We start from the raw sequence: 27,440 nt of genomic DNA on the forward strand, positions 1-27,440 counted from the left end.
TCGTACGGCCCAAATTGCACCATAGGGACCTAGACGACATGTGGTTTCGGCAGGAGGGAGTAAGCTTATCTCTCGCAGGGGTGATGTGAATTCGCCATCAAGGTCATGCGATTTGACTCCGCGAGACTTTTTTCTGTGGGGTTTTTTCTAACGATGCCTTAAAGGTGAACATACCAAGGGCCATTGCTCAAATTTAGCCGGATCTATGCGAAAGATTCATTGAAAATGATGTCATATTCCACACTAAATGGCATACATGCGCCTTTCAAATAAAAAAAAAAATGTTGGTAATACCTCACACATAGCTTGTTTTATACATACGTTGGGCCTGCTTCGGCGTTGCTTTAAATGACACTTCCAATATGACATTTCTAAAATTACACTTCTGTCAGAAGCAGCTGTTAGTTTTTCTTTTTTGAAATCGAACAAATTAAATTTATCGCGGAAGTAGCTCACACAGCCTATAATAACCAATGAAAATGTATTTTGTTTGTTGACTTTTTTCAGCTGTTGAGCTGTAAGACAAAACAAATTTTTCAGCAAATTTGAACTAGAGCTCCCGTTTGGAGTCACATTACGTAACATTACGTTATTTCCTTACGATTGTCAAATGAAACGTGTGGTCGAAGCTTCAAGCATGCATTGAATTACCAGGCTGAACCGAAGCTGAAGCATGTTTATGTTTCGGCGTCTCTATAGATGGATGACCACGCTTGTTCTATGAACGATTCGTATATTTTTTGTCGAGAACGTTAAGGATGTTATATACATAGTTCAGTTTTCATCTGCTGAGAATTTTCCTTTTCTAGAAGCAGAGGACGTTCATCTCTCTCAGTCAGCTCCTTCAAAACATGATACATTTTTTTCAATAGAGATTAGTGCCACAATCCTAGGTAGACATGTAACGTCCATATTAAGAACTTTTAGGATATGATCGAAGTGTAGCTTCAAAGTCGGAATGAACATTGACGGGGGACCTGTCGTTTTTTGAGATTTACTCCATTTTCGTTTAGCAGTATTTTTTAAAGTTTCGTTATTATCATTTAGAGCTTTATCCGCTTAAAGAACAATGTCATCTGCATACATCAGTACTTTTATTCTGAAATTACGAATTTTAATTCCTTCATCATTCAAGAAAGAGATAGGAGCGTACTCAATATTCATCGCTGATAAAAATCTTATTGAAAAAATCGTGCTTTATTGTTTGTTGTTCCAAATGTTTTACCAACACCGAAGAATCGTACCGAAGGCGATGTGAATGGTCAGCAGGCTTCAACTGTGACGTAATTTAAACTGTATAAGGATGGACATGAAGTGTACGACACGTTCGAAATCGATCAATGCGGATCATTAGCAACACTTGTTCTGGCAACAGCAATATTTTCGAAGGATGCCTTATGACACCAGTAACTCTCAAAGTCCCTCGTGATTTTTCTCAACTTTAAAGATTGCTTGCGAAGTCAGATTACTGCCATTATTATCAAATTAAAATGCATTGCTGGGTCGAAAAACTTGACCATGTATCCAAAGAAAGCAGAAAGCAAAGCAGTTTCAGGAAAGCATCTTAATATCCTAAAAAACTCTTACAAAATCCCTTGGACAGACTAATACTCTGGGCTGATCGGTGTGGACTGGGTGTTAACCCACACAAAACCGATCTGGTCTTATTTTCGAGGAGATACAAAATTCCATTTGTCAACCCTCCTTACATTAAAGGAATCCAATTAAAATTCTCAGACGAGGCCAAATACCTAGGTCTTGTCTTAGATAAAAAAACTAAATTGGAAACGCAACGTACAGGAAAGAGTCAAAAAAGCTACTGTAGCTCTCTTTTCTTGCAAAAAAGCTATTGGTAATAAATGGAGTTTACAACCCAGAATCACGCATTGGCTATACACATCGGTAATCAGACCGATTTTAACGTACGGTGTAGCAGTATGGTGGACTGCTTTAGAGAAAGGTATAAACAGGGATAAGTTAAATAAAGTTCAACGTTCAGCCTGCCTATGTATAAGCGGATCGCTTCGCACGACCCCGTCTGCGGCACTGGATACCTTACACCTCTTGACATATTTAGTAAACAAATGGCTGCAAGCTCTGCTATCCGCCTCAATGCTTCGTCGCAGTGGACTAACAACAACATTGGCCACTCCGTAATTCTAAGGTACTTAGAATCAATTCCAAAGCACACAGACTACCATCCCCCAACTACAATAGGAATTTCCAGATTTCTATACCTACCAGATCTTTTTGGGAGGATAGGACATTCTTAGAGGATGAGTCAATCCACTTTTACACAGATGGCTCAAAGACCAAAGAAGGGGTTGGTGGTGGTGTGTACTCTGAACGACTGAAATTAAGTCTCTCATTCCGCCTTCCCAATCATTGTAGCGTGTTCCAGGCGGAACTTTTGGCGATTAAGGAAGTCTTGTCTTGGCTCAAAGAAAACGTGATATCAACATCTGATATCCGTATTTTCTCCGACAGCCAGGCCGCTATCAAATCTCTGGACTCAGTCTCTACAAACTCTATAACAGTCCATAACTGTCGATCATCTCTAATGGAGATGGCGCAACAGTTTAATATTCACCTTTGCTGGGTGCCGGGCCATAGAGACATTCCAGGTAACTGTAAGGCAGATGAACTCGCCAGGAACGGTACAGTACAACCCATCCTACCACGTTTGGCAAGTACTGGCATACCAATCGCTACTTGTAAACTGCTGCTAATGCAAGACGCTTTGAGGAGGGCAGGCACCAGGTGGAACAACATCACCACGTGTCAAGTCACAAAAAACATCTGGCCAACACTATATTTAAAACGTTCAAGGTACTTGCTCTCTGTAAGCAGATCGCATATAATCTCGATAATAGGTGTCATAACCGGACACTGTCTAATAGGAAACCACGCCACGAGACCAGGCGTATTCTCAAATGACTTTTGCAGAAGCTGTATGGACGAGGAAGAGGAAAAAACGGCTCTTCATCTTCTCTGCACATGCCCTGCTCTAGCTCGAAAACGGAGAATTCTTCTTTAACGATCTAAATGATCTAAATCATATCGGTATAATCAGCCTCTCACGTTTTGTAAGGGACTCAAGCTGGTTTCATTGAGCTTAGGAGGAAGCCTCAAGATTCATGTAGTATTAGAATAGGCCATTAAACTGGAATAAGTGTGTCCGTTTCCATCTTGGACAGCCACTATAACCCAACCATCCAAAGAGTCTGTTTAAAAATATTTTCTGTATTTTAAGATTGTGTACCTTCATAAAAAGTTTGTTTTCAAAAATTTAAACGCCATTTGATTTCTCAAAAGAATCTTAATTTTTCAAAATTTTTATTTGAAAATCATATTAGCCGTTTTTTTTAAAATTAATTTTGTACTTGTAAAATTTTTAAATCTTAGTTTAAAATTTCGATTTCGTAAGAAAATGATGACCTGTTTTCAAGATTTTGAAATTCGAAGGAAAATGTTTAATAATAATAATTGCAAAGCAAAAATAAAAACAGTTTAAGAGCTTGTGCAAAACTCGGTTCAAAACCTTAATTTTGAAATTTGAAGTCAATCAACCCAATGCTTCGGGCTTTTTTCGACTTCTCTACCATCGTACTGTCATGTTTGATTTAAATCTTGAGTTCAAATTTTGTTTACGAATGCAAAACCTGCCATATAATTCCTATATGTGGCAAGTAAGAAAGTCGCTACATTTAATTGAGCACTTGTTTTGGTAAGTTTTAAGAAGTAGTAGTTTCCTATATGGCAAACATTAAACTATTAGTTATAACACCTTAATATTTAGCTGAATTTGACATTTTAGGTGAATGCCAGGGTTACCAACTCAAAATATCAAAATTAAAGACCCATTTATTTAGGCAGTATTATAAATTTGTTTCCTTTTTAGTTTTTAGATGCAAAGCATTCATCAAACAAACTAGGTAACTCGTTTTTTGTTTGACCCCACTGTCACTTTCGTTATGACGTCATAAAGTGCTCTAAATGTTCCCTTTACCTAGATTCCTTTTTTTGTATCCATTTACCAGCTATCCATTTGTGTTGAGCTTTCTCCCAACAAAAGTAAGAACCAAAATCTACTTTAAATTCCATAGAAACTTTTGTCCTCATCCTCATTCACATCAACATCCGAACCCCATTCACTAACCATACCACCATCAGGATGTGCAATGGATTTTGTATAGGTATAGCCCTAACTTAACTATATTTTTGGTTAGCTCTATAGGTCATGCTCATGACTATGATTTTTGTATGACTCCACTTGGCGTTCTTTGGCACAATGGCGAATTTTAATATTTTTTGACAAACTGGAAAACTAAATTCCTATGATAGTCGTGTGATGTTGTAGAGTTACGTTCGGGATGGGCTGGACCGGCCATATATTTTTTCTTAACGGGGTCACTACATCTGTACCATATCTTGAAAACGAATAAAAAAAAGAGGACTTGAGGCTTCCAGTGCGCTTGTGAACTATGAAAAGGGATGGTTGCAATTGCAAGGATGTCAAGGTTATACATGGTGTATGCTATCGCGGTTACCAATAATCATCTGTTTCCGATTAGGTAATGCGACTCTAGAGAGTCTGAAAATTCTATCTGCGCAGGAATTCTATCTTGCTGTTACCTGAATGTCAAACTAAAAACAAAAAAAAATCTTCCTATGTAAATTTGTGTGGTTTTGGTGTTTTAACTCTGGCAGGATGTTGTGATGTTTTGAGAGTGCAGATGAAATTAAATAGGATATTATATAAACAAACACTCGATGTTTATTTGCGGCATTTTTGTAATCACAAGGTGCATTTTATAATATGGATTTAATTTAATGAGAAAAAGAAATTTGAGATGTGATTTGAATATTTATTAACTTTGACACTAACTTTGACACACTAGGTTCTCGTTCTAATAATTTTCCATCCGTAAGAGATGAACAAATTTGAAGTCAATATATTTTTATTGTAATGGGTACGATTTGTCAAATTGAAAATTTTGACATTTCTCGACGTTTGAAGGTTCTTATTTTTATACAGATAATAATGCAGAAAGTTGCAGAAAGAGCTCTTATGAAATTAAAATTTTTGAGAAAAATCGGGTTGACAGTTTTTTTTATAAAAAATAAAAACCTAAAAAAATACTACTCGAAGTTGGTAAAAATTGAACTTCGACTCGAATATCTTTTCAGAAATTTGAGATTATGGCTTCCATCTAATTTGTCTTATAAGAAATATTGTTTTGACATTCGATTTAATTTGAGAAAAATCGAATTGACAGTTTTTGTTACAAAAACATAAAAACATAAACAAAATAAATAGAAGTTAGTAAAGATTGATTTTCGACTCAAATACCCTTTTGACAACTTTGAGACATTGGCTTTAAATTAATTTAATTTTTTTTATAAATATTGTTGTAAAAATTGAGTACTATTTGCAGGGCCGGATTCAAGGGAGGGCAACCGGGCGGAAGCCCAGTTTTTTGTTCTTATATATACATTTGTACATATAAATCAATTACTCTATAGGAAGAATAGGTGTTCTTCAATTCTTGAAATCAATCATCAAATCAAATCAATTATTATTGACTAAATGGTAGTACTAGTACTCGTAGCGTGGTGGTAAGTGCGTTATACTGTCATGCAAGGGGTCTTGGGTTCAAATCCTGCTTAAAAAAAAAACAGAATTTTCCGTGTACTGCCCTCTTGCGAGGGATAGACAAATTCTTCAAGAGTAAATCTTGTCATGAAAAGTGCTTTCTTAAAATTAGCGTTCGGATTCGGCATATAAACTGTAGGTCCCTTCCATCCCTGACAACATTTCTCGCACTCAGGAATGGTTGGGAGTTGTAAGTCAATAGGCTCTGGTTCTTCATGGACTATTGCGCCACCTAATTCAAATGGTATTTTGTTTCGTGCAGAATTTGTACCCGTTTTACCCAGCCAGTACAGAACGGCACCGAATTCTGATTGAGAATTTATCGAAGAATAAAAGCGGTCAGTTTTTAGTCTTGAAAAAGCTCAGCGACACTCGTTGGTCTTGTCGAGCTGAAGCTACGAAAGCCTTAGTCAACGACTATTCGGAAATCAAAGAAGCTCTAACCAGCATATCTTCCAATAAAGAGCAAAAAGACATAGTGAGGAATGAAGTAACACACCTTCTACAGAAGATGAGTGGTCTCGAAAACGCTTTGTTTGCAACATTTTGGAACGATATCTTGGAGCGATTCAGCGCTACAAAAGAGATGTTGCAAGACCCAAAAATGATTCTTGAATCTGCAATGCGTGCACTATAATCACTGAAATCATTCGTGGAATCCAAACGAAATAATTTTAATAAATAAGAGGAAGCAGCCAAAAAAATATCCCATATACTGATGAACATGTACAATTACGCACCCGCACCAGAACTAGAAATGTGAGGTTGAATTCACTCGATTACGGGAAAGTACAAGTCGTAAATCTGTCACCCAAGGAAAAATACAAAGTATTCACCTTCATCCCAGTACCCAGTGATTGGCCAGCTATCCGTTTCTCTTACTGAAAGATTGTATGCGTTTGAGATTTGAATTCCGGAATCACATCGAGAAGATGGATGCTGAAAATTTGCACGCTGCAGCAGTGGCATTGGTGAAACTGTATCTGAATGATTTAGAGACTAGTCTTGATAATGATATGGTTCAATTTGTGGCTTTGATAGGCTCATGGTTAGGTTAGGTTAGGTTAGGTAAGGTTATAGTGGCTGTCCAAGATGGAAACGCACACACTTAGGCTAGTTTAATGGCACATTGTGATACCACATGAATCTTGAGGCTTCCTCCTAAGCTCAATGGAACCAGCTTGAGTCCCTTACGAAACGTGAGTAGCTGATTATACCGATATGATTCAGATCGTTTAGATCGTTAAAGAAGAATTCTCCTAGATAATTCTTGCACAGGGCATGTGCAGACAAGATGAAGGACCGTTTCTTCCTCGTCCATACAGCTTCTGCAAAAGTCATTTGAGAATACGCCTAGTCTCGTGGCGTGCTTTCCTATTAGACAGTGTCCGGTTATGACACCTATTATCGAGCTTATATGCGATCTGCTTAGAGAGAGCAAGCACCTTGAACGTTTTAAATCCAGTGTTGACCAGATGTTTTTTGTGGCTTGACACGTGGTGATGTTGTTCCACCTGGTGCCTGCCCTACTCGCAGCGTCTTGCATTAGCAACAGTTTACAAGTAGCGATTGGTATGCCAATACTTGCCAAACGTGGTAGGATGGGCTGTACTGTACCGTTCCTGGCGAGTTCATCTGCCTTACAGTTACTGGAATGTCTCTATGGCCCGGCACCCAGCAAAGTTGAATATTAAACTGTTGCGCCATCTCCATTAGAGATAATCGAAAGTTATGGACTGTTATAGAGGCTCATACAAAAAGGAAAAGGACTTTGGAACAGATCAATTGCTGGAACTTTTTTGTTATCAAATTTTCGAAAATAAAAATTTTGGAGCTACATTTACAAACCTCGAAATTACATTAAGAATGTATTTGATTTTTATGGTAACATATTGCACTGGAAAGAGCTCGTTTTCAAAAATAAAAGTTATAAAACATTGGCTTCGAACCACAATGGGACAAAACCGTCTATCGAAGCTTTCTCTCCTGTGCATTGAAAGTGATTTACTACAAGAAATGGATTTCAACGAAATCGACAAGGATTTTTCGGCGAAAAAAGCTCGACATTTTCCGTTCGTAAACCCTAACATTAAATTCCAGATAATTCTTTTTTCCGTTTATATTTATATATATGTGTTTGTTCAATACTAAAGGAATCTACTTGGTTTCACAATGAATTATTTATTGAAAACTCGAGTGGAAAAAAATGGTTTTCTTCATTTTGAAAACAATTTGGGGTGAGGGGCCTCCACTCCTTTATTGCCCCGAGGCCTCTGGACCTCTAAATCCGGCTCTGACTATTTGAGAAAAATCGAATTGACAGTTCTTTTATAAAAATTAAAAACCTAAAAAATAGTTAACACAAGTAGGTAAAAATTGATTTTCGACCTTAATATCTTTTCAAAACGTTGAGATTTTTGCTTACATCTAATTTTATCTTATGAGAAATGTTGTTTTGAACATTCGATAATATTTTTTTAATAAAAAATATAAACCTAAAAAAATATTTCGAAAGGTTCGTCAAAATTGATTTTCGACTCAAATGTTTTTTCAAAAATTAAAAATATTGGTTTCAAACTTATTTTATCTCTCGTAAAATATTGTTTTCGACATTCAGTGAATTTTTGATAAAAATCCAAATGTCCGTTTTTTCATAAAAAAATAAAATCTACAAAAAACAGTACGAACATTTGGTAAAAATTATGTTCGGTTCTCGATATCACGTGAACAATATAAATGTTTGGCTAAAACATTGGGTCGATTGAGTTTATGTTGGTATGGTTCAATTATGTATTTGACAAAATATCGGCCAAATGGACCCCACGACCTAGACGACACACATCCATCAGATGGAACAAATATTGAATGACACTGAGGCATAATTTAGTTATATGCCGGTTATTTGTGGAATTATCTCATCCTTTAGCTTGTGAAGTGTTGCTGGCTTATGGAAGCATACCTTTTCTTTCAAATAATCCCAGAGAAAGTAGTCCAGCTGTGTCTATTCACATGATATTGGCGGCCAACTGATATCTCCATGACGTAAGATATCACGTCTATTGAATTTGTCTCCCAAAACAGCCACTGTTTCGTTTGTTGTGTGGCAAGTGACGCCGTGCTGTTGAAACCAAATCGTCCACATCCATATCTTTCAATTCAGGCCATAAATAGTTCGTCACTATCAGTGAACACCATTCACAGTACTTGCTTGACCGGTCTCATTTTGAAAAAAAAAAAAAAGTTCGGCCTGATGATGCCCCCAACCCATAAGCCTCACTAATGTTCATCATCGACAAGCCTGAGAGGGCAATTGTTGGGCACGCCGACGAATTGAGGTGTACTGCTCTTTGGCCAAATTATATCCAACAGCAGCAATATTTTCCGCAGTACGACCTACAGACCCAATTTTTCCGATTGTACGGACATTTTGTGGATTAAATTGACCGAAAAAATCAGGAAGTGCACGATATGCATTTAAATGCCCATTTTCATAATAAGCCTAAATGACCTTAACGCGTTTCTCAACGCTGCCGAACTATTCAAAGCAGCAGGCGATGACTTGGTAGGGAGCATGCACCAACTCATTTGCAAAATATGGTCGGAAGAAAGCATGCCCGATAAGTGGAAAGCATAGTTTGCCCAATACATAAAAAAGGAGTCTCTCTAAATTGCGCCAACTACAGAGGCATTAGTCTCCTTAACATTGCATCTAAGATCCTTTCTGTCGTATTGAGTGAACGTATGAAGCCGTTCGTCAACAACCTGATAGGTTCTTATCAGTGTGGCTTCAGACCAGGAAAGTCCCCTATCGACCAAATATTCACCCTTCAGCAGATCTTGGAAAAAACCCAGGAGCTTCAAATCGATACCCACCATCTCTTTATCGATTTTAAAGCCGCGTATGACAGCATCCATATTAGGGAAGAGCTCTACAGAACAATATCTAGTTTTGGCATCCCTGTCAAACTTATCCGTTTGTAGAGAAGGACGATGGAGAATGCACGCTGCCCTATCAACGTCGGAAAAGATCTTACCGATGCATTTGATGTCAAAAAAGGTTTTACACAAGGCGATGCACTGTCATGTGACTTCTTCAACATCGTTCTGGGAAGAATTGTGCAAAACTCAACCGTCAACAATAGAGACCAAAAGTCCATCCAATTACACGGATACGCAGTTGATATTGACATAATTCGAAGATCAAAGCGTGATGTCAGTGGAGCGTTTTTGAGCATTGTGACGGAAACGAAGAAGATGGGTTTAGTGGACAATGAGGGCAAGACCAAGTATATGCTGTCATCAAAAAAGGACATTGAACAACGAACGTCTTGGACAAATCGTCACCATGGACAGCTATAACTTCGAGGTAGGCTTAGAAGGCAATTGAGAAGTGAAGTCGTCTCTCGAGCATCTACATAAAATAACCATCTATAAGCCACTCAGGCCTGGAACCTGTCAAAGAAAGATGATAGCGTCTTAGGATGCTTCGGGAGAAAACATTCTTCGGGTGATTTTTAGTCCTGTACGCATAGATGGAGAATGGAGGAGAAGATATAACCAACCTGCTGTACAGCGACACTGACCTAGTTAACAGACTTAAATTCCCACGGCTTAGATGGCTAGGTCATGTAGAGCGAATGGACATTAAAGCTCCAGCCCGGAAGGTCTTCGAATCCAATCCCGAGGGACGGCGCAGTAGAGGAAGACCGCGAATCAAGTGGCGCACCCAGGTACGAGAGGACCTCAACCAACTTGACGTGCGAAACTGGAGACATCTAGCTAAGGACCGAGCTGGCTGGAGACACATGTTGGTTGAGGCCCAGGTCCGTCCCGGATTGTAGCGCCACCTAAAGTAAGTAAGAATTTGTATTTCATTGTCATGAGGAAGGTATGCGACTAGCAATAAAAAACGATGTCCGTCAAACAGTCAGTCGGTGGGCAATTATGTGATTACCTCTTTGACATGTAGCACGTAGCACATTTGTTAGGGAATTTCAATGATTTGCTGAAACCTTCGTCGTTCTATTTTTTATAATGTCACGTTTCGAAAAGTGAAAACTTCAGAAGTGACATCTTCAAAAGTGCCCAAAAACCGGGCACGGGCAATTCACAATGAAACCTCTTATTTGAAAACCCTATAACCAATGACATTCTACATCTGGACTGCTTTAAGTGAACTTAACGTTGATGTCATCTATTCCTTAACGCTACTTGTTCTTCTGTAAGTTCATCGGAAATATTGAGAAGCTTCTGGAACTTTAAGTTCGTATTTTGTCTATTAATTCAACCCGTTGCATGACGGTTAGTGCGTTGGCATGTCCTGCCAGAGAGGTTGGGGTCAATCCCTGCCTTAGCCGTCTAAAGTTTTTTTTTCACGGGTACTGCCTCTTACGAGGAATTTACAAATTCTCCAAGAGTAAATCTTGTCATAAAAAGTGCTTTCTGAAATTAGCCGTTCCGATTCGGCTAAAACTGTAGGATTCCTCTATCCCTGACAACAGTACTCGCACACAGGAATGGCTGAGAGTTGTAAGTCACTAGGCCCTAGTTCTCAACGGACTGTTGGGCCACCCAATTTATTTATTTGTCAGGAAAGATTATTAATTAAATTTTGAACAAAGCACATAAGCAAACACACTATATCCAGATAAAAATCCTTAGTAGCCATCTTATTTTGCCCGCAATCTAAAACGAAGAGGTGATTCATTAGTTGATTTAATCCGTGCGTGACTTTTGCACGCAAATCTTATTAGTTAATTCTATGCAAGCGTTACAACAAGACAAATCTTTTTTAAATCTTTTCATTGACAATACAAATATAACAACAAATATGAAAACAAATGTGTTTTGGGGAGTGATACGTACGAAGGATATTTACCTTCACATAGAGTGTTTTTACACATAACCTAAATTAAAGCAATTACTAGCTCAAAAACACTTTGGTTAAAATTTAAGTATCAAATTAAATAGAAAAATCATATAAAATTTCTTTCATTGGGATCTTAATTTAATCTTTTCATTTTGAAATATTTGTCGTGTTTGAATGCCCTTAACGACTTTAATCTAAACACATCTTTATTTTTGTCAACGTTATCCTAGGCTCCATGATATGAAACTCATTTAAACCTTACCAGCTGTGTGTTTCGAACAACGATGACAGTTCTCTTTTCCATCTCCTTTTCGCACTAGAAAGTAATCCCAAGTAAGAGAGAGTCCACAACAACTCAATCCAGCTGATTTGTAAGACTCCTCTCAGCTGTTCTCTTGTTTTTCGACCAGCTGGATAAGAAAAAAGCTTCCCTGTTCGCTCCACAATCTCCAATTCTCCCCCTTTCCATTTCCACATTCAAGAAAAATAAGTCAGCCATAGCCATCATTTGCGTTTCATTTGCCGGTGTCAGTTCAGTGTTTTCTTGTTTAATTTTAAAATCATCCCAACCTAAAGATTCTCATCGTTAATTTAGTCAATTAACATCATTCTACTCTTAATTCAAATCAATTAATATACTACACTAAGTAAGTTCTATCAAATCTAATAAAATTCAAAATAATTGATTAATTAAATTCTCAATACTTTGCATGTTTAAAGAAAAAAAAAAGTTACAATAGCCAAAGCTCGAGCTCCATCAACTACTCCTCACCTCATTCTCTGCGTCTGCCTTCGCCCTCAGCCAGCCTCAGCCTTCGCCCTCAGCCAGCCTCAGCGAAACCATAACCAACTTCTGAACTTCGAAAAAGCTTCTTAATTTTTTGACATTTCGCAACTTGGGTTTTTCAATTCCAAGTCAGAGACGTCAGGCCAGGCCAAAGAGTGGATTTTTTTGTTCGTTTTCACACTAGGGCGACGTTTTTCAACTCCCATCAAAAAAAGAAAAAGATTTCTTCTAATTTTTGTGTTGCAAAAGTTACCAACCAAAACCAATCTGTTCAGTTTTTCTGTTTTTTTAAATAAATAATTGAAAACATTTGTGATTTCCGCGTTGAAAAGAGTGAAGAAAGAAAAGAAAAAGAAATTACCTAAACGCCTGACAACGACGACGACGACCACTTACTTCTCTAGTTCCCCTCAACCTCAGAAAGACCAAGACACTTTTTTTCTTTCTTTTTGTCTAGCAATTATTAATTAATATACCTAAAAGAAGAACAAAAATTGAACATAGTTTTTTTTTAACTTACTTTGTCTTTTATTGCTAAACCTTTTTTCCTTTCCTGAATTTCAACAACTTCAACTTTAAGTGTTTGTGCCCGTGAAAACGAATTTGGAAAAACCATCATTATCATCAGAGGTGTTTGGATTAACCAGAAAAATCCGAAAAGTAAGTGTTTTTCTTTTGAAATGGTGGAATAAGAGAAAATAAAAGGGGGAGGGCTGGGTGGCCAGAATGGGGGTGAGAGAACGGAATTATGGTGGAAAATTTGTTTTGAACAAAAATCAATTTTTCAAATATTGAGTTGAGGAAACAAAGAAAAATGTTCTTGCCTAAAATCATCATCATCATCAAGTTAAACGACGACGGCGGTGGCGGCGGCGACGACGACGACGACAACGAAGACCTACATCTCTTCTCCAATATTACTGCAAAGTTAAGGAAGAGAGATAGAGGAAAACCACAGGCAGAGGCAAAGTCAGAGGCAGCAGGAACGACAAACGAACGAACAAACATTTTGTTCCGATTTTAATTTTAATTTTTTTTTTCTTTCAATATTTTGCACCGAGACTGCGTTGTCACAAGTCAATTGCAGTTTGTACTCTTTTTTTCACATTTTATTTGTGTGTTTTGTTGTTGGTGTTCCTCCTGCCTTCATGATGAGAAATGCACTTGGAAACAGCAGCGCGGAGCTGGCTCTGCTGGCTGATGTACGAAAAATGAAATATTGTTGCCAACCTGCCAGTGATTGCCTTTGCCGAACGTCTTTCGCCGCACCCGTTTTCTCTTCTGTTGTGCCTGTTTGTAGATATTCCCAAGAAGGGAATGTTGTGTAGCTATATTATATTTTTATTATATAGAAAAAAAGAACTAAAGAAAAAAAGAAGCCCCACAAAACTAACAGAAACAAATTGTCGCATGTTAAAAGATTTATGGATATACAGTGAGTCAGTGGACAGATCGAAATTTATTTTAGCAGTCATTGTTTTTTTCTTTTTTAAAGTTTTAAAATGTTTTTATTTTGTTGGATGGTCCTTAAAGATTCTATTTGAAATTTAAAGATGATTTAAAAATTTACAAGATTTTCTTGTTTTTGTTCCCTTTTATTATTATAATGGTGGGAGATACTGGAGGGATCTGGTATCTCCCAAAGGCCCTTTGGAAACCTTCATTGAGTTGAAATGAACTTAAATCGGCACGTTCACTATTTAAAAACAAAAAGAAGAGCAGACATTCTGTAAGAAATAACTCGGAACTGATTTCGTTATGTACTGAAATCCAAACATCATTTAAATCACCTAAAAGAAAACAGTGTTACAATTTCTGTAATCTTTTTTTGGTAAAGCTCTCTCACCAAAAAAAATCGTTGAATTTTTCTTTAAAAGTAATGAAGTGAAGTTGAAATAAGCTGGAAAGTCTTAGAGAAAATAGTTTTCGGTAACGGTAACTTTAAATTCACATTGTCCGGTCAAAGAACGAACCTCTATACTTGACGTAAGTTTAACTGGAGGTTATATTGAAGAGTAGTTCAGGAAACGCGAAAATTATGGTTGAATTGATAAAGGAGAATAGTTCTTTTTGATGAGAGGATAATCCGTTCAAATATCGGTATAAAAGGATAAGTTAAAAAGAAACACTACGACAATTTATAAGCAACATTAATAATTCAACGATTGTACTGTTATCAATCATTTTAGAGTTCTTCTTTGAACAATGTTTTAGAATTTTAACAAATTTCTGGAACAGCAATCCAGAGATAAGAGATAACTCAAGCTTTGGACGTTCATAACTTTTGTAGATAATATCCAGGTAGTATCGATGAGATGATGGTTAGTGCGTCGGACTGTTGTGCCAGGTTTATTTGTTTTAATCTTTGCCTGTGCTATCTAAAGTGTCTTTCACGGGTACTACCACTTCCGAGAAATTGACAAATCTTTCAAGTGTAGTTCTTGTCATAAAAAGTGCTTTCTCAAATTAGCCGTTCGGATTCGACTTAAAATTGTAGGTCCCCTTCATCAATGAAAGTAGTACTCGCACACAGGAATTTGTAGTTGAGAGTTAGGCCTTAGTTCTCAACGGACTGTTGCTCAACCTAATTTTTTTTTTAAATAATTAGATTAAAGAAACTTTTGCAGCACCCTTTACACAAAATTCCTATGAAAAGAGATCCTTCATCCTTATTGCTCAACTGCTTACTTAGGCCAAAGAAACAGCGATTAGCAAGGGTAATTCTGCGCTTGATTTTTGCGCTGATATCATTTGCAGAATTAACAGCATTGCCCAGATAAACAAATTCGTTTACCACCTCGAAGTTGTACCTGTCAATTGTCGACTCTATTTGATGACAGTAAATACTTCGTTTTGTTCTCGTTAATGTCAAGACCCATTTTCTTTGCCTCAGGCTCGACATTAGAGAAAGCACCCGTCACTGCTCGTTTGGTTCTTACCATTATGTCGATGTCATCTGCATATCCAAGATATTGTGTGGATTCTGGTAATGGCTAGTTTGATCTCTCTCTGGTCGGGTGGGTGGAACTCTAGATCGTCAACCAAATGATGGATTTTCATATTTGCATAGCTGACTGAAATGATCTCTCCAGATTTTTAGCATTGACTGCGTCTCGACTACGGTATTCCCTGCCTTATCCTTGCAGGCTCCAGGGCGGCTAGTGAATCCCGTTTTTTTCTTTTTGGCTCTTCTATAAAAGCTCCGCACCTGTTTCTTAAAACATCCCTGGATCTCCTCGACTTCACGCTGCTCATGGCTTTTTTTCTTTCTTCTGAGCAAGCGGTTCTCATCCCTTCTCTTGTCGACGTAGAGCTGGCTGGAAGATAGTGTCCTCTTTTGCTGCCACTATCTGTATGCGTCCGTTTGGGCTTTGTTTGCCTGAGCACATAGTCAAACCAGGGGTTCCGTGCAGGCGGCTGTGAGAAACCTTGCACCTCTTCTGCAGCATTCCTGATGGATTGTTTGCAAAACTGCCAGTGGGGTTCTGGACACATCTCGTTCGGCAAAGGCATTGGCGGTATCCTCCTGCTACAGTCTTCCAACGTTGAATCTTCTTCTCGAGGTTTTTGTTCGCCTAAGAGGTTCCATGGATATTCGTACACGCAGTTTAGCACCAACTAGGTAGTGGTCGGAATCTATGTTGGCTCATCTGTACGTACGAACGCCAAGGATGCTAGAGGAGTGTCTTCCGTCAATAGCAACATAATCGATTTGGTTGCATGTTCGATCATCGGCGAAGCGCCAAGTACCTTTGTGGATATTTGGGCGAGGGAATCTGGTGCTACTCAATACCATGTTTTTCTCGGCTATTCTTCCGATTAACCTACCAAAGATGCCTTCTTTACCAATTTTGGCTTAAAATCTCCCAGGAGAATTTTAACATCTTTTTTGGGACATTGCTCATATGTTTTATTGAATTGTCATCTTTTTCTTCCGTCGGGCATGCGCGCTGAAAAGGCTCAGGTGGTGGAATTTGGCCTTAATGCGGATTGTCGTCACTCTTTCGCTTACTTCCCGAAAGCTTAAAACTCTTTGGCTTAGTTTCCCTCTGACAGCAAAACCACATCCAAATAAGCGATTCCTTCCATCGAGTAGAAATGCCATAGTAGAAATCACCCAAGCTGCTCTGCTTTGCGTGGTCGGTTGAGCGTACGCACATTCCATGTACATACACGTAAATCGTTTTTCGTTTGCGGGGGGGGGGGGTTGTAAACATTACCAGTTCGTTCATCCGAGGCCATAACTTGTGTTTTCATCACACTTTAAAATTTCCTTTCATGTTCGTCGTTGGTAAATTATTCTCGTATCAACTCGCTTTTGGTTGCCCAAACACAACATGAGTCTTTTGGATACAATTCAAAAAAAGAGCACCGGCAGGGTCTCATGCCTATCATTGTTTTATCGTTATTTGTATAAACAATGCTCTAGTCAAATAGCTAGTTGCATTTCTATCTGCAAACAATTCCACCGTAATACATGTACTTCAAGAATGCTTAACAGTTTAAGCTTGACCCCAATTTCGGACGTAATTTAGATACAGGGATTCTTTCCTTAGCCGTACTACACGAATGTTAAATGCTTGACCAGGATTAATCTTTCCTTCACATGTGCAGACATTCAAAACCAATGTGCATCGGTTTCTTCATACTAATCCTATCATCCTTTTCTAATTCCTGGCACTGTATCTAATCATTATAAGAGTATTCATAACCCCTTAATCACGCTAAAAAAGGTAAAACCCTTAAGCTAGTTGAGGATGTGTTCATGGCGATCAAGAGCCTTTAAAACATTAAAGGTTTAAAAAACAAAAAAAAAAAACCCTAAAGGGCGACCCCATTCAGTCTTCGAGCTCTCAATTCTTAACATTGTGATGAAATAATTAGCTTTATCTTGCGCTATTATGAATAAAATAACTTTGAAGATTTAATTCATAATGTTCATATTTTACTTACCATAATGCTTATCGTTAAGTGCCAAAAAAAAAGAAGAAGGACCAGAGGTCAACAATTTTGAAATATTAAAACAAAACAAAAAAATGATCTGCTGAGTCGCAAAATGTGGCTCCAAAGTTTAATTGGGACCAAGTTGCTGATATAAAACTTGAATAAAAGTATTCTTGTGATAATTGTATCTTAAGAAAAAGAATTAAACCAAAACGTTTAAGTTAAACTTGAATACAGTTACTCACAAAATTATTGCAACAAAACCTATATTTCAAAACACTAGTCCATGTCCATACACAATATACACTCAGAAATAAGTGCAATCGGTTTGCATTTGATTTCGTTGCTTGCACATTTTGATTTTAATTGTGATGAAAATAGTTCTTCTCGTTCTTTAATTTACCGTTACCTTACTCAATGAACTTCACTATAAGAAAAACAACATCACACAATTATTGGGTCAAGTATTCATTCGGGTATTTGACAGCATCATGTAAGGATAACAAATTGAGCGCAGAAAAAAAAAACAATTGTGCAGTTGTTCAAATCCGTTATATTAGTCGATTGAACTGATTTGTTTTCCTTTTTGTAACACGCATTTTCTGTATGGGACGAAGACAAGACAAGAGGCAACTTGTTATTTTTCATGATGACAAAGGGATGACGTAAAGAGAAATCGCTGATTTGTTCAAAATTCCAAAGATCACTTTTGGAATTATAAACCGGAGGTCAAAAAATCCTGGACGTCCAAGAATCTTAAATGAACATGATTAAAGGTGGATTCTACAAAATCTCAGAATAAACCTCATATTAGCGCCCCAAAAATGGCTACTGAAGTGGATAATTATTGCTTAAAAACTGTTGATCCAAAAACCATACGCAACGTTTTTAGAGAAAATGGTTATAACGGTAGAGTGGCTAGAAAAAAAAACCATTCATTAATGAAAAAATAGGAAAAAAAAGGTTTCTAAAACCATTAAAAACAAAACATTGGATTTGTGGAAAACAATCATATTTGCTGATGAGATCAAATACAATGTTTTCGGAGCGGACGGCCGAGGTAAAGTATGGCGCAAGGTAAATACCGAACTAAAGAAAGAAAACCTTTTACCGACCGTAAAACATGGTGGTGGTTCGGTGATGGTATGGGGCAGTGTGTCACATGTGGTGGTTGGTCATTTGGTATTTATTGAGGGGATAATGGATCGAATGATGTATTTAGCAAAATTTACGACAAAGCGCTGAAAATGGATATTCCAAGAACTTTTCTGTTCTATCAAGATAATAACCCAAAACATAAACCCCGCGTGCGTCGTACAGGAATGGTTGCTTTATAATTGCCCTTAGGTCATCAAAAAACACCACCTCAGAGCCCCGACTTAAACCCCATAGAAAATGTATGGGAAATTTTGGATCGTGTAGTCAGAAAGCGCACCACATCAAGCAAAACCGGTCTCAACAAAGTGCTTTTGGAACAATGAGAAAAAATCAGTGCTTCAACCACCCCAAAAGTTAGTCGGATCTATGGGAAGGCGTATTAAAGGGGTTATCGAAGGGATACCCAACTAAGTACTAAACCCGAACAAAAAATCCAAAACTGCGCTATAATTACAACCCGAAAGTATTCACTTCATATTTTGGCCCAATAATTTTGTGATTAAAAAACTGCTCTTTAGATGAATTTTATTGTTAATTTTTAGAACCAAAGAAAATTGTTTTAGTTAAGTTTTATGAATAAATTGTTATTTTTTTGTTTTTATTTCTTAAATTAAAATTTAACAAAATAAATACATTTGACCCAATAATTTTGTGAGTAACTGTATAAGATTTTGTTTTAAAGTAAGGTTTAGTTCTGCTTATAAGTCCGATGATATACCAAAAACTATAATACTCCAATTGATATTCCATTTCACTATCAAACCAGTTTTAGAGCTATCGACCATTCGAGTTCAATATTTTCTAAAATAAACAAAAAAGAACACCTTCAAAACAAAATAGAATAAAAATAAATTTAATTTTGATTCTATATTTTTCAATTGCATATACGTCCTCGCCCCCACTGCGTATTGTCAAAGAAGCCTTGGTCATGGAACGATGACAGCATTTCAAATGCACATTAAATAAACTAAAACATTTGTGTTCATAACGTAGGCAGATAGGTTGGTTACGTTATTATAGGTACCTATTGCTATTATAGTGGCTGTGCCGTGCCGGTTGCAATCTGAAAGAAGATACGCTTCTACAATCGAGAGCTTTAATACTTGTTCAATAAAACACTGAAAACTGAGTCCGCGTGATGCAGTTGTTTTATGTATAAAAGTACACTTTATTCAACCCAAGATGAGTCATATCTTGTTTTTTGTTGTTTTTATTTTAACTTAAAACAAAACAACAACAACACAAAATAAAACAAAATATAAACCTCATAAGTATGACTACCTTCATATATGAGCAGCTCGTTTGTCTCCGAAACCTCCACTTTGTTGTTTTATTTTCTATTTTTCTTTTGTTTTATTGTTAATAGTTTTGTTTTGTTCACTAATATACAAAATATATAATCATCATCACTGTTGAAAGAAAGAAAACAAAAATTATCGAAATCATTTACAATAAGCCGTAATCAGAGCAGTTTTGAAATAGAAATAGAAATAGAAATAGAAATAGAAACAAAAACAACAAACACTCCTAAGTTCTAGTTTGATTTTGACTCTTATCGAATTGAGGCTCTGAATCTCTGACTAACACTTTGTTTACGCAAGCCGCCTTCTTCTTGATCACTGTCGTCGCTCTTGCTGTTGCCGTTGTTGAGTTAAAAAATAATTAAATAGTCATGATTTTCATCCAGTTTTAGCTCCTCTTTTTTATGTGACTTGTGATGCAAGAGGTTAAGGTTAGTTTTGATAAGAAACTAAGAAACTAGGTATATAGACCTTCTTGGGGAATTTAATCTTATTTAATGAAATTTTTTAATCTCTTAAGTTCCCGTCATTCAGTGACGTTGTGCTATACTAAGTTATAAGTATTAAGCGTGCTGCGTATTCGAATTTCGATATACATAATCATTAATTGAGAGAAATAAACAATAACAAACAAAAAGTAATAAACAAAAATAGGTTTTATCTGTTTATTTAAATCTTTATTTGTGATTAACTTTTGTCCATTTTCTTTCTTTAATTGTATCTTTCTAAGCTTCTTGAAATATTAAAAAAAAACACTTTTGTTTAACCAATAAACCTGTTTTTTCAGATTATCAGAAATAAATACAAAAATTAGAAGAAGGAGAAGAAATAGAACCACCCGAGTTGCAAAGTAACCCACCACCACGAACTGACATCATCTGTATTACATTCATAAACCGTAACATTAGGAGCAAATAAACAAAACAACAAAAAAAAAAGCAATCATGGCTCGAAATTTAAACAATCCAGCTTTGCATAGGGATTATGGAGCAACATCATCAACATCAAGCACTTCGGCCATCACAAGTATACCCGATGTTAACTTTTCTGGCTTCAGTCCAACAGAGTTTATGTCTCTGAGCGATAATATCGGTTACAATATTAATTCTGTGATCTCAAGTTGGAAACAACTGGATAAAGCTCTTAAAGTAATTGGCACCCCAAGGGACACTCAAGCATCACGTGATAAAGTCCATCATCTACAATCACAGACCAATATACGAATCCAAACGACCAGCAAGGATTTACAACGTCTAACAGCGGTAGTGAGACATGCTGATAAACAACAAAAACTCAAACAAGAAAAGTTGACCAACGAATTTCGTCAAGTGGTGGAAAAATATTCAGAGAGTCAACAAAAAATAGCAGCCGCCATGAAGCAAGTTGTTTTACTATCCGTAAATAATCAACAGCAAGATGATGAATCGTCGAGCCAGAGAGGAGGTGATCAGGATATTCTAATTCAGCAACAAAAGAACACCGAGGCAAGTTTGCAATTCGAGCAAAATATGTTGCTAGATCAAGAGAGAAGAATTAAAGAAATTGAGTCTGATGTATTGGATGTGAATTCAATATTTCGAGTATTAAGTAGCTTAGTGCAAGAACAAGGGGAACAAGTTGGTATGTTTTTTTTTTTTTTTGAAACCAAACTATGTATGTTATATTTTAAAATTCAAACTAATTAAATATATGTTTTTGTTTTCGTTTTCGTTGCTAATTATAGATTTAGTGGAAAACAGTATTGATATGACCAATGCTGCAGTGATAGACGGCGCTGCCGAACTAAGGAAAGCCGCTGAATATCGAGCAAGTTATCGTCGAAAAATTTTAATACTACTAGCGATCGCTGTGATAATAGGTTTAATTGTGACTGGAATTATTGTAGGAAAGTTAAACAGTTAAATTAATATATTATGTATATATATATATGTGTATATAAATATATATGTATGTATGTCTAACAAAAATAACAACAACAACAACAACAAAATTGATCATATGTTTTACTTTCTTAGTTATTATTATTAAACAAAAACAAAATAAAAAAAAAAACAAAAATGAAACAAACAAAACATTATTACACACATTCTTAGTAAGTCTTTATACATATACCATGCATATATATATTATATAACTCTAATTAATTATTCATTATATTATTAGAGAAAACAAAAACAAAAGAAGAAAATCAAACAAACAAACAAACAGAAAGAAAATGTTTTCATCTTCATTTTCATTTCTATTTAATTATTGTTGAAAAAAAATCTCTACATCAATTGTTTAAATTTAAATAATAAAATAAAAATGTGTCGTGAAAACATACATAAATTCGATATAGGCGTTTGTTATTCGTTATTAGTTATAATTATTATCATTATTATTATTATTATTATTATTATTACCAGTCAGTGTAACATTTCTTTCTTTTTATTTAAACAAAATTTTAAATATTGTTAAAAGTGTGCCAATTGCGTGTGCACTTATTTTCTTTTCTTTTTTAATTATTAAATATTAAAATGATTTTCATGTAAAAACAACAAACAAACAAAACAACTCAGATGCAAAGTAACAAAACAAAAAGAACGCCATTCATTCATTTTAAATGATTTTTATTTTGCTTTCACAGAAATATATATAAATAAATATGTACAAGCAAAACAAATCTAATTATAAAAAAAAATACATATATAAAATATTTCTAGTATCGTTTTAATTTGTGTTTTTAAAATTAATAAAAAACAAAATATTTATAATTATAAACAACCAAAATTTCAACAAACAAAACAAAAAGAAAACAAAACATTGAAACGAAATTAATCACAATATATTAGGAAAATAAATTTAAAGAAATTTTATTTTTTTATACATAAAACCACTTTGCATTTTATTTAATTGGATATAACCTCAAACCTACAACACATAGTGCATTGATTTTATTTTATTTATTTCCTTCTTCTTTGTTTTAATTGGGTTCACTTGTGGGACGTGCATTTTTCCATCTTTCTGTACATTGCCACCATTGAAAAAAAATCCCTAAATTTGATAAATGTTAAGTCTTTCTGCAATTTAAAAATTGCCATGAATTTCATTTGTTTTCTTAAATTTATTTAAAGAAATCACTACCTAAGTTATGAATAGCTCGACTCAAAATGATTGTGGCAAAGGTGAACTTCGAAAGTCAATACAGGGGTGGAATCGGCTAAAGTGATAGTTGACTATCAAATTTTTGATCACATTTTTTTGTGATAGCTTTTAAGGTATCAATTTGACTATGAACTTACGTACATAGATCAAATTGGATTATTTTGATTGTCATTTATCAACAATCACCTTAGCCGATTCCGCCCCTGATTTAATTCAATTCGATTAAACAATTTCAGAATATAATTGTCACAATTCATTGTTGCTATGGTGAAATTTTAAAATGATTTCTATAAAATATCTAAATAAAAGTATTAAATTGGCTGTGTTTAAATAACATTCTTACTTTTCTTGTGTTTTTTTCGAATGACGTAAGCTTCGTCGGCCAAAAGAATGTGTTTTTGTACCTAAAAAGAGTAACTGACAAAATTTTCCATTCGTTTTTTGTAAGCGTCTGGTAGCTCTATTCAGAAACGACATATTTGTAGGAAAACGACTATCAAATATTTCTAGTGACAGCTTTTTAGGTATCAATTTGACTATCACCTTTCACAGAACCAATTCGATTATTTTGACTGTCAACAATCAAAAATCACCTTAGCCGATTCCACCCCAGCTCAATTTCCTTTGCAGAAATTCATCCAATTGAAGTAAACACAAATAAAGGATCTCCAAAGTTCGTGAATTCAAAACATCTTCGCTTTGAGTGTTGAAGGACTGATTCGCTATTCACAATTCGAGTTTTAATTACTTATGTACATATTACAAACAATCTAAAACTGGCCCAAAAATCAAAAGTTAATCTTGAAACAGTTTTCAATGGATGCCGTTACTATTTACTCTTCGTTATCACTAAAATTAATTAATCAGCAATATTAATTTGCGGTCAATTAAGATAATGAAACACATTTCTGGTTATTTTCAATTGCAAACCCTGGGTTTCAGTTTTGGTTTTCCTTTTTTTTTAATTAATTTAAAATTTTAAATTTCATGTGAGTCATTTTGTTAATAGACTTTGGTATTGAGGGGAGCTGTGTTAAACTCAAAATTATTATTATATTGATTGGTCATCATTTTAGTAATTAAAACATTATTTGCAACAAACCATAACATCTTAAACCAAATGCAAATGTAGCCTACTTCCTATGCATGTGCTCAAAATCGCAAATGTCTGTTAGTAATCAACAAACTTTGCTCAAGACGGAAAAATTGGCAGGGAAATAATCGCACCTGTCACCGTTTTCGTTTTAATTGTGATAAGTGGAAATATAGTTTTCTTACGGCTTTTTTAGTCGCTGTAATGTTTGCAATGAAACAAGATGGTTACATTTGCTTTAACAACGTTTCGGCAGGGGTTGCTGCGTTCGTCGTTTTATTTAGGCATCAGATGCCCTAGCCCTAGATGCAAAATGTAGCTTCAAATAAAATAGAACCTTGAGAGTGCTCTTCGTTTTCACTCTTTTACCCATTAAAATGAAAATCAGTTTAGTTAGAAGTCAAATATAGCCTCAAGGTGATTTTAATTGCTACATTTTGAAATCTTGATACTTTAAAATTTGAAAATGTTTAGTAAGGCGTTTTAAACCTGATCTATAATAAAGTAAATACCTACTCACTCTTTTTTGGAAATTACTTTCTAACTTATCTTTGAAATATCAAAACATGATGAAATAGAACAAAAAAAAATAGATTGAATTGGTAAAAGAGTTCGTTTCAATGACGCTAATAAAATAATAGGTTCCTGAGAACTGTTGCTTATTACTCATTTTCAAAATGATTTTTTTTTTAAATTCAAGTTTAACTTTTCTCTAATTCATCAACAAATTATTTAATAGAAAGAAAGAAGATTGAATTGATTGAAGTTCGTTTCAAAGACACTGGGATTAGGGACAATGTTCTTTTAAAATGTTTATAAAATGGCATTAAGCTCTAATTATTAATGCGATTTCTGTTTTTACACAATTTTCATTTTGTATTTGTTTTCTAAATACTTTCGTTCATATCTCAAATGAATCCTTTTTAGTTGAATCACGACCAGGTACAAAACTTTAACTTTCAAATAACTCAAAAAACATTTAAGCATAAACTGAAAACTTTAACTCATTCCCAAATTCTTCATTTCATAATATTTACAAAAATTATGTTTTCAACTTCAGAGTTATCAAAACAGAAAATCGTTATTCCCATCAACGAGAAAAACAAATAAATTATTAATTATTATCATCCATCAGCCATAATAAAATATGAAAAACCAAAACTTAACAAAAACAATGAAACGAAACAATTTTAGAAATTAATTCTATCATTATTTTATTTTATTTTTTTATTAATTAAAGTAAACTTTTAAATATAAAAATTATAAGTACATAAAAATGTACTATAATTACATATATTATATAATATCTTACTCAAACAAAACAAACATCTTAACAAAATCAATTCAAACAAAAATGGCATGTGATAAAACATTAAAACAAAAAATAAAATATAAAATGTTTAAGAAAATAATATGTAAAGTAGATATTTGTTTGTTTCAGTTAAAAAATAAAAAGAAGAGATGAAAATTATAATAATTATTATTGATAAACAAAAAAAGAAATGAATACAAAATAAATGGTATAAAGTTATATACATATACGAACCAAATTAACTTTCACTTTAAACAACAAAAAAAAAATCAATTTAGTTTAGATAAATTAATAAATTAAAAACAAAACAAATAAGAACTAATATGAGATAGAAGAAGATTTTTATTTAATTTCTATTGCGGAAATCTTTTAAGTACAACAATTATTAAGAATTTTGGAAAATCATGTAAAATGACAATTATCACAATAAATAAAAAAAAAACAGTTAAGAAATACAACAAACAAATGAAATCTATATTAATACGAATAGAAATACAAAACAAAAATAGTAAATCCCAAATTTAAAAAACTAAATTTTGAATTTGGGTTGTCACCTATATTTGGCGATGTTTTTAAAGAAAATAAATGAAAGAATTTGCATAGAAATTATAACCATATTATTGTATTCTTGTTATTTAAAGGAAAGAATCAATATGCATTGGAAACCTAAAGACGACACGTACAACGACTTCGGAAGTCCTATTCACCCTGCCAACCTCAAAGAATTCTTCATTTCGTTCATAGGCAAGAGACACTATTAGATATTAACTTCTTTCTTTTTAAGATTAATATATATCAAGGCCTTTTATTCAGATTCGTCGTATGGAAACTCAAATTGTCCAATTCAATTCAACAAATTGAATACGCACACAATTTTTAATTTAATACCTATAAAGTCTAAAAACACCGAATGATTGATATATATCGCTATTAAATGAATTTGAAGTTAGAACATTGGTTCAAAAACTGTGGTTAGTAAAATAAATTAATTTTTATGTAGGTACGACTTAAAATCCTTGGGAGCTAAAGAATTAAAAAAAGTGAATAGATATACTCAATTTTAAAACATTTTATTTCATATTTTCCTATAAAATATACATAGGAAGGTACATAATTGTTTAAATCAATTTAAAGGTTGTCTGCTTAAGTAATTATTTATCAACATACTACGCTTCACTTGGAGCAGCGCTACTACTAACTGTGCTGGTGCTGGGAAGAGATTGATGATGCTTGGCTACTGCTTCTTGGGCTTTACTTAAATTGATATTTCCCTCGGTGGCTCGTCCTCTTAGTTCATGTTCAACAGATTTATTTACATTCTTTGTGATGACATGTTTAATTTTTTGATTTTCATTGAATTTGTTCTTCTTTGGTTGAATTGGAGCATCTATATAAAGAAAAATGTTTTATTTTATTTTTGTTTTGTTTAAACTACGCATCATTTTCTTTACTTGATCGTCTTGTAAATGCTGGAGAATTCTTTTTATTTTGTTTCTTTTGGATAGCTGCTGGCAATTTTGCTTTTTTAAATTTGCCCTGAGCCATATTTTAATTATTATTATGTTGTTTTTGGTTTTAAATAATTAAATAAAGAAATCTGTGAACGAAGCACGTTAAAATTTTGATGTTGTTTTGACTTATGGATTTGACAACACAAATTCAAAGGCGTTGCCATTTGAAATAATTATGACATGTTTAGTGTGGAGTTCACATCAGATTTCATTGAGTGTATTCAATGCAACAAAATTAAAAAATATCAATGATATACTCTGCCAATTTTGTATTCACCCTAATGGGCGATGTACATGCTCCACTCTTAAGTGTGCAGACAAAGAATATGAAAAATACTGAAATCACGCTGTTTGCATAGAGAGAGAAGTTCAAAACAGCCGATGTCTTTAAAATACAGATTATTGGAAATCGTAGGAGAATTATAGACGAACATTTTTATTTTTATTATAGTATCTTCGTCTGCATCAATGTTGCAAGTTATTGTTATTATTAATTTTGTTATGTTTACACCTTTTTTAATAATTTCCTTTAAACTGTCAGGTTCATGGAAGTATTATTGTAATATTTATCTTACATTATTGAGATTTTTACATATTCTTAGCTTATGTTTTTTTTTTTTGTTAAGGCTTGTGGCAACACTGTATTGTCAAAATGTTATAATATT

General features: G+C 34.6%; 2 protein-coding genes across 4 annotated transcripts; one reads left to right on the top strand and one right to left on the bottom strand.

The window, feature by feature from the left end:
* Positions 1-12,012: 12,012 nt before the first annotated feature.
* LOC129954215 (syntaxin-12) lies at positions 12,013-21,703 on the top strand. 3 transcript variants are annotated; one of them, XM_056067970.1, is made up of 3 exons: positions 12,013-12,172; positions 20,503-21,335; positions 21,439-21,703. In XM_056067970.1, exons 2-3 carry the CDS (start codon positions 20,660-20,662, stop codon positions 21,615-21,617), a joined length of 855 nt encoding a protein of 284 aa, XP_055923945.1. In that variant the 5' UTR covers positions 12,013-12,172; positions 20,503-20,659; the 3' UTR covers positions 21,618-21,703. The 3 variants fall into 3 exon arrangements, with proteins under 3 accessions (XP_055923945.1, XP_055923944.1, XP_055923946.1); XM_056067969.1 differs by lacking the exon at positions 12,013-12,172 and adding an exon at positions 12,424-12,972; XM_056067971.1 differs by lacking the exon at positions 12,013-12,172 and adding an exon at positions 20,005-20,146.
* Positions 21,704-26,309: 4,606 nt separating this feature from the next.
* Positions 26,310-26,924, bottom strand: LOC129954216 (uncharacterized). The gene is made up of 2 exons (XM_056067972.1): positions 26,716-26,924; positions 26,310-26,651 (listed from the first exon to the last, which is right to left on the bottom strand). The coding sequence occupies exons 1-2, from the start codon at positions 26,807-26,809 to the stop codon at positions 26,431-26,433; spliced, it is 315 nt and encodes a 104-aa protein (XP_055923947.1). The 5' UTR covers positions 26,810-26,924; the 3' UTR covers positions 26,310-26,430.
* Between the last annotated feature and the right edge of the window lie 516 nt (positions 26,925-27,440).

The sequence above is a fragment of the Eupeodes corollae genome, chromosome 1 (assembly GCF_945859685.1).
Source record: "Eupeodes corollae chromosome 1, idEupCoro1.1, whole genome shotgun sequence".
Taxonomy (NCBI): Eukaryota; Metazoa; Arthropoda; class Insecta; order Diptera; family Syrphidae; genus Eupeodes; species Eupeodes corollae.

Coding starts and splice junctions, on each gene's coding strand:
- LOC129954215 (XM_056067970.1), top strand. CDS start 20,660: ATGGCTCGAAATTTAAACAATCCAGCTTTGCATAGGGATTATGGAGCA. Junction 21,336..21,438: donor AGAACAAGGGGAACAAGTTG/GTATGTTTTTTT, acceptor TGCTAATTATAG/ATTTAGTGGAAAACAGTATT.
- LOC129954216 (XM_056067972.1), bottom strand. CDS start 26,809: ATGGCTCAGGGCAAATTTAAAAAAGCAAAATTGCCAGCAGCTATCCAA. Junction 26,652..26,715: donor AGCATTTACAAGACGATCAA/GTAAAGAAAATG, acceptor TTCTTTATATAG/ATGCTCCAATTCAACCAAAG.